Source organism: Centropristis striata, chromosome 22 (assembly GCF_030273125.1).
Source record: "Centropristis striata isolate RG_2023a ecotype Rhode Island chromosome 22, C.striata_1.0, whole genome shotgun sequence".
NCBI classification, from domain to species: domain Eukaryota; kingdom Metazoa; phylum Chordata; class Actinopteri; order Perciformes; family Serranidae; genus Centropristis; species Centropristis striata.
The window spans coordinates 23,813,686-23,833,083 of record NC_081538.1 but is presented as its reverse complement, the minus strand read 5'-3'; the positions used below and the strand labels follow the sequence as shown (position 1 = coordinate 23,833,083).

Here is a 19,398-nt window from a genome sequence, read left to right as displayed (position 1 = left end):
CCACCTAATATTGGTGACAGTGTTCCTGTGATATGAAAGCATTAAACATACATTTGAGAAGAATTAGGTGAGAATATATCTCAACCCAATTTGTGCTGCACCGTTATATCATTAGCTACCATGACGTAGGGGTTTCTACCCAGAAAATATTGTGAAAAACATTGTGATTGGTTCTGTTAAGAGTATTGTTAGGCTTTTGGATTATTACTTATTTTAGTGAGGAACTGACTGACACCATTTAATATGTTTGTGGAAAACAGAAAAAGGAAATATGTCAAAATAGGTTTGGCTAGCATCAATCATGACAGTCAGCATTTGTTGCTCTGGAGGGCCTGCAATGAATCATTTTTTGTGACATTAAGGGGAATTGAATTTTTAGTTGCTTTACTGGAAGTTAGATAAGAAGACTGACATCAATTTCATACCTGCACACAGTGGAGATATTTGTCTAAAATGAGTTAACCTAGCTTATCTTGCAAGGGGAAATGTTTAGCCTAGCTTTGTTTCTTTCATTAGCTGTTATATTTGCACAATATCCCTTGTATTTTACATGTGTGAACATGTGTGATAACTCTTTAGCCTGTCTCTATACCAAACATCTGTGTCCAGTGACTGTGAATGCAGAATGCAGGACTTCAGCCCTCTTAAAGATGCTAGCTTCGCTCAATTTTCCAGCTCTGAGTGAAACCATAAAGATTGCTAAATATATTAATAGCTGGCTTGCTTGTTGATAAGATTTATTCAGTAACTAAGTCAACTTTAGTGCTGTTGTAAGGTGTTTATTCTTCACGTTTAAATGGAAGCTAACCGTTTTCTCCTGCTTTGAGCCTCTCCGGTAAACTAAGCTAAACATGTCTGATTTTAGTTAAAACACAGGGATTAAACTGATATTAAATCACAGTAAGGAAGCAAATAAGCATATTATCCAAGTTCTCTTTTCATGGAGTATCCTAAATGTATTTTTCATGCTTTGTGTTGAACTCATTAAATATTTATTTCCCGTGGTTTCTTGTAGCTTAGCTTAGCTGGCTTCATGAAACCTTGTTTTTGCCCGTGAACTATCCTATGCAGGATTACTCCAGAGGCTTTCTAAAGTCCCCTCAGGGAAGCTAGAATATGGTTTCACATATCTACTATAGCATAGATATGGTGTATTATGCAACTCGATCTGGACTGGATCATTAAACAGCACAAGCGTGAAATCTAGGGCAGAACGCCCAGCCTCCCAAGACGTCCCTGCACCGCTGAAACGCCGGGGTGACGCTGAGCCGAGCTCCAACTGTGTCAGGGCCAGCCACAGACTCACCAGCCATACAAACGGAAATAATGGATATTCACACATGGAGTAGACAATGATGTGGAGACATTTGTTTAGCTAAGATCTTCATCTTTAGCTAATCTAACTCTGACTTTAAGCCAATCAATATATTAATGTTGCTGTAATATAAACAAAACACAACAATTTTTGTAGTTTTTATTAAGATCTTATATACTTTAAGGTTAAGAGATTATGAGGGTTGATTTACATGGTACAAAAAAAATACAACGAAATTTGCATGGTAGCTTCCCAACGTTTCACCGGTGATGAATACATACAAATACATACAGAAAAAAAATACGAGAAATTAAACTAAACAAGAGTTAAATGAATCAAGTAAAGAAACACATGACTAGTACGGTCATAGTGCAGCTCTCCATCCATCCATCAATCCAATGCATGGAAGGATATGTGCAGCCCAATGCATCCCTGAAGTGGAATAAGTTTTTTTTTTTTTTTTAGTTTTTTTTTATTAACCTAATTCTCACCTCAGAAAATGCAGGACAATACAGCTTGCAGTTCATATTTGTTTGCAGTGCTTCATGAATTTTATTCTGAAAAGGTTGCTGTTATGGTTATTGGCATCTTTTAATAGTAGCTAAAGAGTGTTGATTAAACTGCTGCAGGTGTGACTCAAGTAAATAGCAATATAACTCAATATTTATTGATATTGCCATCTATTACATAACTCTTTCTCTGCTGTTGAAAGTGTGTTAACTGATTTCCTGTGTGTGTGTGAGTCATATTTTCACGTTTTTATTGAGTTAGTGGTTAGTGGAGATGAGGAGTTTGATTCTAACAAATTGAAGCTAATTTCTTCCTCTCCATAAAAGTGGAGAATGTAGCATGATGTAACCTTGAAAACACATGCATATTGTAAGTTGTAGTACTTGGTATATGTAATAAAAACGTCATATTCGAGATGAACATGAATAATATAAAAGCCTACCCTCTTGAGAGAGAAGAATTCCATCAAGGTCAATGGTCTGCAATTGATTTGTATGGAACATACATTACTGTGTTATATATTTGATGATAAGCCATTAGAAATAAGTCTATCTCAACATATTTTACCTTGATCAACTCAAGAGTACCAATTTATTGATTACACTGCAACATGAGTACATTTACATGCAGAAAACATTCAGTTTTTTTGCCCTTATTTTGAAAATTACAGTATTTCCACCAAGCTGTTCATGGGCTAATAAAAATTACTATTTCACTAATAAACCTGCATATATATGCAACTGGGGCTGGGCGATATGGCCAAAATCTTCTATCACGATATAGGTAATTTTTTACCTTAATAACAATATATATATATCACGATATAGAATGATTCCTGGTAATTTGGTTAATAAATTGTCTTTATGATAAAACTACAGTCCCCACTTTCAAGAATGAAATAAAGAGTAAAGAGTAATCTAAATAACGTAAACCTTTCCGTAACGCAATTCCGCTGCTGGTTTTTGACACTGTGACTTTACAAAACAATATATCCAACAAGCATTTTTATATTGCTCAGGTAATATATATATATATATATTGTCATATCACCCAGCCCTAGTGCTTGTTAGTATACAATTAGACTGTAATTTTTTATCACGATATCTCGATATTTGTTTTTATTACGATATGATGCCAACGAAAGGCGATAAATTATTGTCTTGAATTATTGCCCAGCCCTACATGCAACATTGCATACTCCGATTAAAGTGACGTTTATCACATCAAAATATGGATATGGATCGATATGAAGGTCTTTAATAATCTTTAAAAGTAGATGTATTTCTTCTTTTTAGTTGGTTTGTGTTCCCAATTGAGACACATATTCCTAATGCGGTAGTATCACCTCATTAATTGGAAAATTCTACATCCAGTATAAGAGAATACTGAATATCATGAAGTGAATATTGTCATATAAGCATGCATGGAAATGTAGTCAATGTTTTAACGTCCTGTCGTAACTCTTATCTCTGATCTCCTTCCAGTGCCAAGATGATGTGCGAGGTGATGCCCACCATCAGCGAGGACACGGCGCTGAGCCAGCGCGGCTCTCAGAGCAGCGCCTCGGACCCGGACTCCCACTTTGAGCAGCTGATGGTCAACATGCTGGACGAGAGGGACCGGTTGCTGGACACGCTGAGGGAGACCCAGGAGAGCCTGGGCCTGGCCCAGCAGCACCTCCAGGACGTCATCTACGACCGGGACTCTCTGCAGCGCCAGCTCAGCTCCGCCCTGCCACAGGTGAGCCACATCAATAATGTATTTTCTGCCTTTACTAACTGTTTGATAGTGTTGATATAGACAAGAAAGATTGGGAGTCATGCAGCAAATGTCTGTGGCTGGAATTGAATCCTGATGCTGCAGATATATTTATGCACCATCACTTCTAGGCCACCAGAATGCCTGGCTTAGATTGATTTTATCTGTGGGGATTGGATTTGCCAGGCATATTTTTTAGTTTGCTCTAAAACTGTTGTAGCTTTTACTTTGTTGGATGTTGCCCATACAGTACATCTGCACCGCCTCCAGTTTTGTTGCTTTAGTATCTTATTGCATTGCAGTGTGTGTGGTTGTATCATTTGCTCTCATTTTAATTCTTACAAAGCACTTTTTACTGGTTGAACTACAACTCGCTATTTGCAACACATCGGTTAATTATTCGTAAATGAACATGGCACCAAAATTGTGTGTCCTGTACTTTTAGTTTGGGAAATTATCCAACTCAGTGACTATGAAATAGCTAAATCGAAATTAAATCATGCAAGAGACTTAATAGTTTTAGAAATTAAATGTGTGGTATCAGTTTAAAGGGACAGTCCAACCCCAAACTCAAAAATTGTCCTCTTACGTTTAGTGCTATTTATCAATGTGGATTCTTTTAGTGTGAGATATCAGCTGTTTAGAAGTCTGCCTTCTGAATATAATGGAACTAGATGGTGCCAAAATCATTCATATCAATCAATCAATCAAATTCCAGGAAGCCAGTCCCACCCCATGGCCCACCTCTAGGTAGCTCAGGTGAGTAGTGACTAACGTGGCGGGCGTAGTTCGGTTAAGAAAATAGTTCCCACATGACTCACATGCTCACAACAACTTCTCTGTATTTTTTTGCTCTTGTGTACCAGTTGGACTCCCATTGCATGATGATGGTGTATTCAAGCATTTTGGATGAAGCATGCACCAAATGGTATATTGCTGTTGTTTTTCTAATCTACACTTGATGTGCTGTGTTTGACCAACTCAAATGTCAGATTTCAGACAATCCTGATTAGGGTTGCAAAGGGGTGGAACATTTCCGGTAAATTCCCAGAAACTTTCCATGGGGAATTTTGGAAATATTCAAAATAAAAAAAACATGACATTTCAACAGATTTATTTGTAAGTAGAACTTAATCAAGTTTTAATTACTTTATTGAACAATCAATTATATCATTGAACAACAAAAACATGAATGATGACTGAAATATTACTCATCCCCCCCTGACCCCCACCCATTCAAAAAAGAAAAAATGAGCCCCTCTCCCTCCAAAAAAAGTCCCATTCAACATGAATATGAATTGAACATGTGATGGAGGAATGCACAGTGCATGAAGGGGGCGTGGCCTCAATAGGGGGCGTGGCCTCAGCAGCCCTGCAGTAAGCAGTGTGCATGTGATTGAGGAATAGCAGATATTCAAGTGTACTGGCATGAAATCTGTATGTTGTAGTCAAGATTATGCTAAAATATATTTTCCAACTATATTAAAGTTCCCTGTGCTGAAAAAAAAGATTTTTTGGCCCTGTAATTATTATTTCAGTCATCTAAATATATTCCACAAAGAAATACGAATTCAGTGCTTTTACTTTAAAATAGTAGTTTTTCATGTTGTGCATTACTTAATGATTGTTTGTTATTATGTGTCCTCAGTTTTGTATGTAAATTGAATCATTCGTTCCAAGTAATATTCACTAAACCAGTTCATTGGCTTAATTAGTTGTTATTTCCAAGTAAAATGTAATTGAGGGACATCAGTGAATCTGCAATGTACTTGTGTATTTTCATTTAAAAAAAAGTGGTTCTATTAAATAAATATTACTTTGAAACAGCTTGAGTAAAGATTACAAACACTTTCTGTGTGGAAAAACTTGCCTAGCTTTTTTTAAGTAAATGTCACTCCAATTTTTTCAGTGTGTTAAGGGCCAACCTTCAATTTAGTAAATTCCCTGTTTATTCCCATTTATTCCCATAATGTTTCCAACTTTGAAAATTCCTGTAATTTTGCAACCCTAATCCTGATAAGTAGTTAGTATTTAAAATCCCAGCCAGTGTGGGGTCAACAGTGTGACACTGCAGCCTCACCTTTGTTTGCAGCCAAATCAGTGACGGAAATACTGAGCTTGACATTTTGTTGTCGATGGTGGTTTTGTTCATTTTTCCGTAGCAACATGTGAAAAGTCTTTCGTAATAAGCGCTACAGTAAGCGGGAGATTAGCACTTTTCTAAAAGTGTGCCAGTAATTCCAGTCACACGCTCTCCCCACTCTGCTTCCAGGAGACTCTGGAGGTTTGCTGGTGCTGGTGGGGAGAGGAGGACTTTGTTCGATAGCACAGTAATCCGCATGGTTCCAGAGACACAAGCGAGGCACACGCTGTGTCTGTATTAGCTTTGGTGTGATCTCACATTACAGCTCAAAAGAGGTTTGAAGTGTTAAAAATGATACTTCCTATTTTTTGAATTAATCCTGGCAGAAAAAAAACATTTCAATATATTTCTTTCTCCTCTTGGCCTTTTGAATAATTTGAATTAACCTACTTACACCTCTTGGTTTTGACTTGTGAAACAGATCTTTTGGTGTCGAGATGTTATAAATATGCCTTTGCTAGAGACTGCCTCTGCTGGGTTTTCAGCTCGGATTCGTCTCAGTCTGCAGGTCTGAACTCTGGGTTATGTGGTTTCCAGCTCATCCTTTAGCCTCGGGGCTTTTTATCCTCCTCAGAAGCTCCACAGTGGACATAATATACAGTTGAGAGTACAAGACAAAAAAAAAAAGGGAAGGGAAGCACTACAAAATGCTACATTTCACACACTGAAGAGAACAGAGCATCACTCTTCCCTCTCATCTTTGTTGGAAATGCACATTTGAATCTCCTGTCCAAACATTCCCGACGCTCCAAAGCATCCCGGGCTGCCAAAGTGAAATAACATTTCCATTATCAGACAATTTCATTGATGTCCACCGGCAGTAAAAAGGCTCTGTGGTGGCGCTGTGGTGATGTATTGGTTGTCATTGTGTAATGACAGAGCTGACATAGTGTTCTGGTGCTCTTCCTGGCACCCGCTTTAAATTAGATGTCATTCCCGCGATTGGGATCCTCCTCGCCACGTCCTGGCACAAACCATTCCATTAATTAATCTGATGGCGTCTTATTGGCCTGTGTGATATCAACATTACTCATACGGTTTATGAAGTAGCTTTGTTAGACCTTGGTAATTACACCGAGGCATTTAGCGAAGGGAAAAGTGGCCCTGTTGTGTTTAATATGCAGCTGATAACAGTTGAGCTTCTGCATTTTTCACAATAAAAATTGGCTTTTTTTTTACGAATCAACCTTGTGCTGCAGTGTTATTAATGTTGTGTGCTCTTGATTAGCTGTAACGATTTTACAGCTTCTGACTAGGGCTGGGCGATATATCAACATAAAAAATACATCTATATGTTTAAATGTTGTATGGAATTAGACCATATCGCATACAGTCATGGAAAAAATATCAGACCACCCTTTTGTTTTCTTCAGTTTCTTGTTCATTTTAATGCCCGATATAACTAAAGTTACATTTGTTTGGACAAATATAATGATAACAACAAAAATAGCTCATAAGAGTTTAATTTAAGAGCTGATATCTAGACATTTTCCATGGTTTTCATGATAATAACCAATGTTCATGGTCAAGAAAACCATGGAAAATGGCTCGATATCAGCTCTTAAATTAAACTCTTATGAGCTATTTTTGTTGTTATCATTATATTTGCCCAAACAAATGTACTTTTAGTTGTACCAGGCATTAAAATGAACAAGAAATTGAAGAAAAAGGTTGGTCTAATAATTTTTTCCATGACCGTATATTGTATATCGATATTCAGCCTAAATATATCGGGATATGACTTTGGTCCATATCGCCCAGCCCTACTTCTGACACTTCTTTAATACAGATGTAATTTTTCCAGCACATTTAAAAAGCACCAGCAGTGTGGAACAATGTTCAGATAGTGGGATTCTTAAAGAGGGCAATAGATAGCCTTCAGGTCTTTCTCCACTCTGTGTTGCAGAGGAGGTGGTGAATGAGAAGAGAAGCAGCAGAGCTTCCTCTTTTTCTTTTTTTCAGACAGAAGTGGCCTCATTTAGGCGATAGGCAGGCTGTGAATGTGTCTTTACTGATATCACTCCTCTGTTCCTGAAGCCTGGAGCGCTGGCAGGATTAGGCGTTGGCCCACCACAAACTTCCCTCCCTCTTGTTCTTCTTCTTCTTCTTCTTCTTCTGCCCCCTTTCCCCTTCTCTCTCTCTCTCTCTCTGGCTCTCTTTCTGTTTCTGCTGTCACTGCCTTTTCTGTTATGTTGCGCTTTGCCTCGTGTCTCCCTCTTCTCCTCTGTTTTTCCCCCCTCTCCCCATCAGAGGTCACGGCTCCGCTACTCGTCATGACACTTTCGACTGATCGGAGTGACACCCGCCGTCCCCGCTCGACGCTCCCAGGCAACACCCCCCCCCCAGCCCCCATTTACATGCACAGCAATCCAGCAGTGCCCCTGTCCCTTCCCCACTGTCCCCCGTCTTCTCTTTCCACATTTCATCTGGACATTTTGTTGCAGAGCAGAGGAATGGCAGAAGCAACCGTTAGCTGTACAGTCATGGAAAAAATGATTAGACCACTGTTGTTTTCTTCAATTTCTTGTTCATTTTAACTCTCTGAAATCTTCGGCTATTATGTCTGTTAAAAAATATTTTTCCTAGAAGTGTTACAAATATATAAATAAATAAATAAATAAATATACTATTTACTATTTACACTGGATTCTCAAAATTGATCTGCAACTATTTTGCTTAATTTTTCAAGTTATTTTTTTAAGCAACTATGTAAAACTTCATTGGCTTTTGCCTGTCAATCAGAGACAATAAAACCTTTTAGAGATAACTTTTTGTGTTCAGTATAACACATTTTTGATGTCATAAATCATAAAAAAAGTTTAATTTGTCACATAATTATCACTATTCATTATATAAATATTTGACAAAAAATGTGATCTATATATTGCCCAAAATGTAACAAAATTGAAAGAAAGAAAAACCTAAACAATGGGGACCCTTAACTTTCTTAAAATGTAAAAGTTCTTGTTCATTTTAACCCTCTGAAATCTTGGGCTATTATGTCCGTTAAAAAAATCTGTAAAAAAATCTTTACCATGCCATGTTGGCATCAGTTTTTCCAGTGCAACCTCACCTATATGTCCTAATAATTCATTTTTAACTTTGACTTACTTGATCAAAATTTAGAACTCAAAAGAAACTAAGGAAACATAAAATCTGATCTTGAAAATTATGTTTCACAACACAAAATTTTAAATATTGCAAATGTGAATACAGGTTGCATATATAACATATAACTGGTAAAATGAGGATAATATCTAGTTCAATATTTTATACTAAATATATTTGACATCATCTCCGTTTTTACTTGGCTGAACATCATCAAAAAAAATCTGGTATGGAGTTTCAAGCCAAAACTTTAGAGGGAAGCTGATGGCAAGACTCAATGTTGCTTAATTTTTATGTCGTCACGTCATGAAGAAGTCATGTGCAGGTGCTTTTATGGACTCCACAGGCCTGACACAACTAAAGGTACATTTATTTGGACAAATGTAATGATAACAACAAAAAAATTGCTCATAAGAGTTTAATTTAAGAGCTGATATCTAGCCATTTTCCATGGTTTTCTTGATAATAACCAAAATCATTATCATGAAAACCATGGAAAATTGCTAAATATCAGCTCCCAAATTAAACTCTTATGAGCTATTTTTGTTGTTATCATTATATTTGTCCAAACAAATGTACTTTTAGTTGTACCAGGCATTAAAATGAACAATAAATTGAAGAAAAAGGGTGGTCTAATAATTTTTTTCCATTACTGTATATGTGCCACTGTCCAGTGCTGCATGGTATTATATTGATGCTTAAAATGCTTTTATTTTGTAGGATTGAAAGGTGGCTGTAGTGTCTCTTATATTCAGTTACAGTTAAGGGTTCCACTCCTAAATAATAACCATTCTTTTCTCCATCACTGACTCATATGTTGAGTAGATTTCAAAAGCTTGTAGATTTTACACAAAATTGCCTACTTGTGGTTTGAGGCCCCATGGGATGTGTTAAGAGTTTTATTGAATAAAGTTTTCAGACCACTGCATACTGGTGGAAGTATTGGATACTCAAAATCAATCTGCAACTATTTTGCTTTATTGTACAAGTTATTTTTTAAGCAACCATGCAAAACTTCATTGGTTCTTGCCTATTAATCTTTAAGATTTACTGCTTTGGGTTTAGGCTGTTAGTCAGATAATAAAACATTTTAGGGAGAATTTAACAGTATATGTTGTTCAGTATAACAGTTACAATGCCATAAATCATACTTTTTATCACTATTTATTGTAATATTTTGCAAGAAAAAATGTGATCTATATTTTTCCTAGAAGAGTTACAAATATTGGGGAAAACTGGGGATTCCACATGCTATACTATTTACTATTTGCACTGGATTCTCAAAATTGATCTGCAACTATTTTGCTTAATTTTTCAAGTTATGTTATGCTACCGGTATGTAAAATTTCATTGGCTTTTGCCTGTCAATCAGAGACAATAAAACCTTTTAGAGATAACTTTTTGTGTTCAGTATAACACATTTTTAATGCCATAAATCATAAAAAAAGTTTAATTTGTCACATAATTATCACTATTCATTATATAAATATTTGACAAAAAATGTGATCTATATATTGCCCAAAATGTAACAAAATTGAAAAAAAAAACAACCAAAAAAACCCCCGTAAACAATGGGGACCCTTAACTTTCTTAAAATGTCTCTTGTCCTCTCCTCTCTGGTCCGTGTAAACAGCCTTCAGTTCAGTTGAAGTTTCACTGAATTTTTGTCACGTGACTGCTGGTCTCAGCCGAGTCACTCATGACTTCCCAGGTGTGTGGAGAAGCACAGAATTTAATGTTTTTTACAGGATCTGCTTAGGGCAAACTGTTCTCACCAAATTTGACATTTTGTTGAAATATATCTTTATTAAGCCTAGATTTTGTTACTTTTACTGATAGAAGCGTTGGTCACATATGGTCCCACAATAATGACTGTTTTTGTCTTTGATAAGTTGTGTAATTTTGGCAATTTTTTAACAGAAAATATATTTTTTTAAACCCGCAGTAGGGTTTATCAATAATAAATATGAATAATTGTTACCTTGCTTCTCTGTGTACTGTACCTATCATACTCAACTCAACTCAACTTTATTTGTAAAGCACTTTAAAAACAACCACAGCCTCAACAAATCGCTGTACATTAACAAGCAAACAAGAACAATAAAATAAATAAAACAGGAAATAAACACTAAAATAAATAGTTTCATTTCTTTTAAAAAAAAACAATTTAAAAAACAATAAATAAAAACAAACCATAAAAACACTAAAACAAAATACTGTTAATGTCTAAAGTCAAACATCCAAAAAAAGTGGAAAAACTGAGATATTATTCTCATTAACCGTCTTGAGTTTGACACAGTTTAGTGTGATTATATAAATCATGAGTATTTCTGTCACCCTAAAAATGTAGTAAAATCTGTTCAGCGAATAGAGCGATGGATTCACCCTCAACTGCATCACTGCTGCTGATGTAACATGCGTTTCGTTGCACAGGGTGAGCAATTTGTTCTTGCCTCTAACCATAAGCCTCTGTGGGAAATGAGGGGCACCACTGTCATCTGAAAGCCTGGTGTTTTTCCGTGTCTCGCATTCTTCTGGCTTGTTTCCTCTGCTACTGTGTATATCTGGAGTCACTCGCTCACAGAAAAACACTCCCCGCTAGTGCTTGATAAACTCAGTTCAGAGAAAGAGATGGGGAAAGACATGTAGAGCGTGTAGACAACCCAGAGCCTCCAGCGCCGCACGCACATGTGACCCTCCGCCCATCCCCCAACGCCCCCGTATCGTGACACAGGCAGGCGGAGCTGGCAGACGAGCAGCGTTTCCCCGTAGCACTCAGCTGTGCGTTACTGTACTCCGAGGGCCCCGAGGGGCTACAGGAGCCTCCATGCTGTTTATTTACACTCGCCAAACATGGTCTCTGAAAGCTGCTGATGTTCTCCGCAGCAGCCTCCGCTCCCGCTGGTCGTGGTCGCTGGCACCACGCTGGCGTCTTCAACAAACACAGATTTGACGGAGTTACTTAGAGCAGCTGTTCTCAACCTTGGGGTCGGGACCCCAATTGGGGTCGTGAGATGATTTCTGGGGGTCGACAAATCATCTCCAGCCCGAGAAGTCAGCAGACCTACTACTTCTACTCTCCTCCTTCGCTCTCTTGCTCACTTCATCACCCCCTACTCACAAAGCTGGCAACCTCCTCGATCTCATTTTCACCAGGAATTGCTCGACTACCAATCTCTCTGTAACCCCACTTCATGTCTCTGACCACTACTTTGTCAAGTTCTCTCTCCCACTCTCCCGATCGGACTGTCTGTCCTCACCGACAGATACTGCACTGGTCCGCCGCAACATTCGCTCTCTCTCTCCTCCTGCTCTGGCCTCAACTGTTCTCTCATCCCTCCCTTCATCGGACTCATTCTCACTTCTGCAGCCCAACTCTGCAACCGACACTCTCCTTGCCACCCTCTCCTCCTCTCTTGACTCACTCTGTCCTCTCACTCCTCGTAAAGTGCGCAAGTCCTCCCCTGCCCCTTGGCTGTCGGACTCTGTGCGCGCCACCAGAGCTCCCCTACGGGCAGCAGAACGGAAGTGGCAGAAAACTAAACACCCTGATGACCTACACAACTACCAATCTCTTCTTGCTGCCTTCTCATCTTTAATCTCAGCCGAAAAAAGCTCTTTCTATCAGACCAAAATCCAATCCTCATTCTCCAACCCCAAGAAGCTCTACTCCATCTTTACAAACCTCCTGGTCCCTCCAACTCCCCCTCCTACCTCCTCCCTCCTACCAACCCACTTTGTCAACCATTTCCTGAAGAAGATTGAGGACATACGCTCGTCATTTACCCATCCAGTCTCACAACCTGCCTCTCCTCCCTCCCCATCAGTGTCTCCCTCCCTCTCAGCATTCACTCCACTGTCTCCTCCTCAAGTGCTCAGCCTTGTAACCTCTGCCCGTCCTACCACTTGTCAGCTGGATCCTATTCCCTCCCACCTGTTTCAGTCTATTGCTCCTGATCTCCTCCCGTTCCTCTCCCATCTTGTCAACACTTCCTTGACTACTGGCTGCTTTCCTAACTCTCTGAAGGAAGCGAGGGTGAATCCTCTCCTAAAGAGATCCACCCTCGACCCATCCTTAGTGGACAATTACAGACCCGTCTCTCTCCTGCCGTTCCTCTCCAAAACTCTGGAACGGGCTATCTTCAATCAGCTGTCCTCCTATCTGCATGGGAACAACCTCCTTGACCCTCACCAGTCTGGTTTCAAGAAGGGCCACTCAACAGAGACTGCCCTTCTCGCTGTGACTGAACAGCTTCACAAGGCGAAGGCGGCCTCTCTCTCATCTGTTGTGGTTCTACTGGACCTTTCTGCAGCTTTTGACACTGTGGATCACCAGATCCTCATCTCCACCCTTCATCACCTGGGAGTATCTGGCTCCGCCCTCTCTCTGCTCAAATCCTATCTCAAGGACCGCACCTTCCGTGTAACTTGGAGGGGTTCTGTTTCAGAACCCTGTCTACTCACCACCGGGGTCCCTCAAGGCTCGGTCCTTGGTCCGCTCCTCTTCTCGATTTACACCAACTCCCTTGGCTCCCTCATCCACTCGCATGGCTTCTCCTATCATAGCTATGCCGACGACACCCAGCTAATCTTCTCATTTCCCCAGTCTGAAACACGTGCAGCAGCACGTATCTCTGCATGTCTGGCCGACATCTCCCAGTGGATGTCCTCGCACCACCTCAAACTCAACCTGGGAAAGACTGAGCTACTTTACCTCCCAGGGAAAGGCTCTCCCACCACTGACTTCCACATCACTGTCCAGGACACAGTGGTTGCCTCCACAGAAACCGCCAAAAACCTTGGCGTAACTCTTGACAACCAACTGTCCCTCTCAACAAACATCACCGCCACCACCAGATCTTGCAGATTCTTGCTGCATAACATCAGGAGAATCCGCCCGTTTCTCACCCAGAAGGCAGCTCAGGTCCTGGTCCAGGCACTGGTCATCTCACGCCTGGACTACTGCAACTCCCTCATGGCAGGTCTGCCTGCCAAAGCCATCCGACCTCTACAACTCATCCAGAATGCAGCTGCTCGATTGGTCTTCAATCTTCCCAAATTTTCACACACAACACCTCTCCTCCGCTCCCTCCACTGGCTACCAGTGGCTGCGCGGATACGCTTCAAGACTCTAGCTCTGGCGTACTCTGCTGCTAACGGTTCAGGTCCTACTTACATCCAGGACCTTGTCAAACTCTACACCCCTGCCCGTCCTCTCCGCTCTGCATCAGCCAAACAGCTAGCGACTCCCACCTTGCGTGGGTCAACTCGCCTCAAAACCTCTTCCAGACTTTTCTCTGTCTTGGCTCCCAAATGGTGGAACGAGCTCCCCACCGACATCAGGACCTCAGACAGCCTGTACATCTTCCGCCGCAGGCTGAAGACCTATCTCTTCCAACAATACCTCGGTTAAGTCATGGTCACCTAACAGATATATATATATTAAAAAAAAAAAAAAAAAAAAAAAAAAAAAAATTTTCTTCTTTTCTCTTCTTTTCTTCTTTAACATATAGCACTCCTTAGCAATGACAGTTAGCTCTTAAAGTTATGTACTTACTCGATTCCTATGGTCTATGTCTAGTACCATCAGGTTGAATGCACTTATTGTAAGTCGCTTTGGACAAAAGCGTCTGCTAAATGACATGTAATGTAATGTAATGTAATTTTGGAAGTCAGCTCTGTCTCCACTGTGTTAAAGTGTTCATGTGTTAATGTGTTTTAGTCTTTTTGGTCAATTAATGTCTTTTTTTGTCATTTTGTGTGTTTTTTTTTGTCATTTTGTGTGTTATTTGGTCATTTTGTGTCTTTTTTGATCATTTTGTGGTCAATTTGTGTCTTGTTTCCTTTTTTTGGTAATTTTGTGTCTTTTTTTAGTCATTTTGTCTTTTGGTCATTTTGTTTCTTTTTTGGGTCATTTTGTGTCTTTTCGGGTCATTTTGTGTCTCTTTTGGTCATTTTGTGGCTTTTTTGATCATTTTGTGGTCAATTTGTGGGTGGGTCTTTTTTGGGTGATCTGAACTGTGCGTGTGAGATTCTGTTCAGTGAGCGGGGGTCGGGGACAACATGCATGTTAAATTGGGGGTCGCGACTCAAAAAGGTTGAGAAGTACTGACTTAGAGGAGGAGATGAACTGGCCAAAATAATTACATTTATTAGGTTGTTATTTAATGTGTGGAGCCAAATTTTGTAACTTTCTGCCATCCTGGATTGGCTAAATGGGTATTTAAAGGTCCCATATTGTTAAAAAAAAAAAAAAAACAACAACAAGATTTCCATGTGTTTTTTTTTTTTATCCCGATACTTGAGTCACAATACGATATTATTACAATTTTAAACATTTTGCAATATGGTGAGTATTGCGATACAGTATATTTCTCATATAACTGACAAAATTCAATTCAATCAATAATTGTTTTGTCAAATAACAGAAAATTCTCAGTTCTGAAAACTATGGATTGATATTATATCTTGTCTATATGTACCTACAGTAGTAGTTTTGCAATCTTAAACTAAATCCTAGTTTTTGTCATTTTCGCCACCATCTTGTCTCTAAGGGAGCCGAAAAGGATCAAGATTCAATTGTTCTTTCTTTGACAGAGGAGAAGTAGACACACCTAGCTGAGATTTGGATTTAGAAATGTAATAGTAAATAATAACATTAAATCATGAATGAATGTGTCGGCTGCTGTGGATGTTCAGATCTGTCTGGTTTGACCTGCTGCAGCTCGGCCTGAGCTCCCCAGACGTTGACCCGAGTGCTTTCTCTTCCCAGCCAGACGGTAATGAGATACCCGCCAATTGATCACTCACACACCGATGTTGTAATGAAAGCTAAGACTGCAGTAGATTACTGTACAGGGCAGCCGATTGATCTGCGGTTAGCTCATTCATGACCATCATAGCGGCTTCTGCAGACGAATTACAACAATGTCTTTCCTGCAGAAAGGATGATAGAGCTCGGAAACATGCTTTCATTTCACACGGCAATTACAGTTTCATTTAAAGATTAGTAATTAGGGGGCGGTGGTGGATTTATCTGAATGTAAGCAGTGTGTACGCTCTGGTGTCTGGTCATTAGCACCCTGCTTTAAGTCAATGATCCACCCCTCCACCCCGCTGTTTATTAATCACACATGACACGGCCATTCGTCAAAGAGTCTGGCCAAAGGCGCGCGGCCATGTCCTCCCATCCTTCTTAAAGCTTCAATATATCCAAAGAGTGTTTGTAGTCATGGAGCGTACCACTCTGTGGAGCTCGGCGGGGGTGGATGGTGAGCGAGCAGAGGATGGGTGGAGGGAGGAGAGATGGTGAAACTCCCTGACAAGGGCAGAATGTGGAAGCGAAGATGACTAAGCTCGTGGAGGAGAGGGGATGAGAGGTGAATCCTTCTCCTCTTTGCTTTCTGATGTTTTTTTCTTCCTTCCTTCCTTCCTTCCTTCCTTCTCGCTGCTTCCCTTCCTCCACCCCCTCCCTGTCTCCCTCTGTTGCTTGTACAGGAGGCCCTGTGGGCTCCAGCAGTCAGCCAGTCAGCTGGTCTCCTCCGCCAGAGCAGCACATGATTTTCCATGATTACTGTTATTGTTTGTGCCCCAGTTCACGCCGCCTGCAGGCTAGATGTGCAGTTGATGCGTGGCGAGAAGAGAGGAAGGAAACTGTGTAAAGACAAGCGAAGGAGCGAGCCGCGCAGGAGTTTACCAGTCATGACGGCTTCTTTCCTCAAGTTCACCAGCTCATCAGCTTCAGAATGCATCTTAAATAACAAAATCATGTCTTTACACACGTGGGTTTGATAAAATAACACTGGAAAACGAGGCCGTCTTTTGGCTAATATACTCACACGCTGATAGACAGTGGCAGCGCGTTTTCCAATTTTCCTGTCTCGCAAGCGTTGATTTACAAACTAAAGCCTTTCTCGTTTTTTTCTGCTCAATTTACCCCCAAAGCCTTGTTTTTCCTTTCCTTCCTTAATTCTCCTCTCCCTTTAATCTTCTTCACATTGACAGAAGCAGGGATGGGCCCTTGGCACACATCGTATGCATCAAGTGTCCGTAATGGCTCTGACAGAGATGCTTGATCAATACCCTTGAAAGTTTAGTTCGGTCTGATTAGGGAGAGGGATCTCGGCCTCCTTCGGATGAATCATCGCCGCCAGCGACTGACGCCAAGCGCTGGATGCTGGCTGGCCGGTTGTCTGACAGCGAAACAGAAGACGGGGATGAGGCGGGGGTTCTGATCAGACGCACCAAGGTGACAAGACAGTGCAGAAGGATCTCCTGCAGATGTAATTATCTCTCTAATGAACGGCACAGTAGGGCACCAGAGTGCTGTAAAGTCAGGAAGTTGCGGGAGCAGTAGATCAGCCTAACAAGGCGACAGCAGCTGCTTGCATACAAAGTCTTCTTTAGTGTTATTTAGCCCGTGTAATCAAAGATCAAACCACACAGCAAAATCGGGAGTGTTAATTCAACTCACAGAGTGTTAAATTTAACACTTTTTACACTCCATGTAGTTCTCATGGAGTTAAAATTACACTTTGAAAAGTGTTAATATTTTAACTCTTTAATAGTGTTAAATATTTGACACCCTTGCTGCTGTTTTATGACACCACATACATGCACTTTTAACTCAAAATTTTGTTATTCCTTTTCACTTTGAGTGTTAATTTTTAACATTTATTGTGTTACTTTGACACATTAAAGTGTATTTTTAACCCTAAAATCATGTTATTTCCTTTCACTAATGTGATAGTTAACATTCATTGTTTTGTTTTACGATACATTAAAAGTGCATTCTGTCTTTAACCGAACATACAAGTCACAAAATCTGAAAATCAACTCCAACTGAAGTGAATCTAACTCAGGTGTCAGGTGTTAACATGTAACAACGCTGGCAGAGCTTTTTGATCACTACAAGTGTTAAAAAAAAACACCCACCAACTCAAAATGATTAACACTGAGAAAACAACACTACAGATTTTGCTGTGTAAGATTTAAATTGTGGAACCTTAAAGTCTCAATTATCAATTATCAAAAATTGCACTTATCACTACAGAAGCACTGAATTTGATCTAAGAGCTTGTCTTTGTGCGGCTGGTTGGTTTTATCTTGAATGCATTGTGGCGATTGGTGACTCGTTCTTTTTGCCAGCTCAAAATTACACCAACAAAGATAATTAGTCACTCAGAAAAATGCCAGAAGGAAAGAAACCCTGCTGCTTTATTACTCTTTAGTATCTGCAGAATCAAATGTGAAGAATAGTCAAGAGGCTTTGATTGTAGCTACACCTACCTAAATACACTAGAAATACATGGCCAGCAAGTTGAGTGTCTCACTGTTATGTGGTGCATTAATGAGTGCTGTCCAGTTCATATTACAAGCCAGGAAATGTAAATTAATGTCAGTATTTCCAGGGCTGCAGGAAAAAAGACGATTTGTAATATTATGAGCGAATTGAAGACATTCACTTGCACACAGTGCAAGCACAACATCCAAAGTTTACCCTTTAACACTGAGTGTTGCATTGGCGACACATGTGGACAAGTGCATTGGATTACCATAGTTACTTAATGACTTGCGCTATCGGAAAAATGCGTAAATTGTTAAGTTTTTTAGTAGCATTGCTTGGTTACCAACTCACAGCACCACTGCTAAAAAAAAATATCTAGGGGAAACACTGAATGTGTATTCTCATGCTTTTGCAACAAAGTTGAATTAATTTAATAAAGAGATGTGATGCATGTGTAAAAAGTGTCCCTTTTCAAAATAAATGAAATATCTTTTTTCATACTGTAGATAAGCAACTTTCCACAGTTTGACTGCCATCACTATTTTTTTTTAACCATAGTATGCTGCAATACGGGTATATTGCGACTCAAATCCTGGTTCCACCATGGCACCAACACTTGGCTGGCCCAGGACCGCCAACTGCACCTGTTTTAAACCCATAGCTTCATTATGGATGTAAAATCAAACTGTCTACTAACACTGTGCTCTACAGAAATGATAAATAAGCTCAAGAGAGCACCGAGGTGTTTGGATGGCGTACTTGGTCGTTGTTGTGCTATTAGTTGGTGGTAGGTTTGTACGGAAACCTGTAGCGTAAACAGACATGATGACTTGGCATTCTAGCCCGTGGAAAGCCAGATCTTAGAGGGTTTTCTAGTTGAACTAAGAACCAGAACCAGAACTAGGTTTGAGTTGGTGGAAATGGGTTTTTTGTTGAGGACAAGATGCATATCATTAACAGCCTTACCTGGTGGAACAACTGGGATGTAAGGGTTAAAAAAATAGATAAAATACTTAATTTACTGGAACCCTGAATCAATTATTGACACAGATCAAAAAAGCTACCTTTGCCGAGGAAAATGTCTTGTGTTTTGACAGTGATGAATCATCACGTGTGTAACTGTTTCATATAGAAGTGCTCTTATTGGGGGGAAAAGGCTCAATCACAGCAGCAGTCATTCAGGCTGTCTGCAGCATTGTGGAGAAGGCTCCACGGACAGGAAGTAATTACTCAAGCATGACAGACCGAGTTGTAGGATGAAATATTTGGTACTGCTAA

General features: G+C 39.9%; 1 protein-coding gene across 1 annotated transcript in view; it reads left to right on the top strand.

Moving 5' to 3' along the window:
- Positions 1–19,398, top strand: part of ppfia2 (PTPRF interacting protein alpha 2) — a 270,055-nt gene that overhangs the window by 13,893 nt on the left and 236,764 nt on the right. The window contains exon 2 of the mRNA XM_059325903.1: positions 3,310–3,565. Within this exon, the coding sequence (XP_059181886.1) occupies positions 3,317–3,565 (249 nt within the window). The 5' untranslated portion in view covers positions 3,310–3,316. The remainder of the gene's footprint in view (positions 1–3,309; positions 3,566–19,398) is intronic.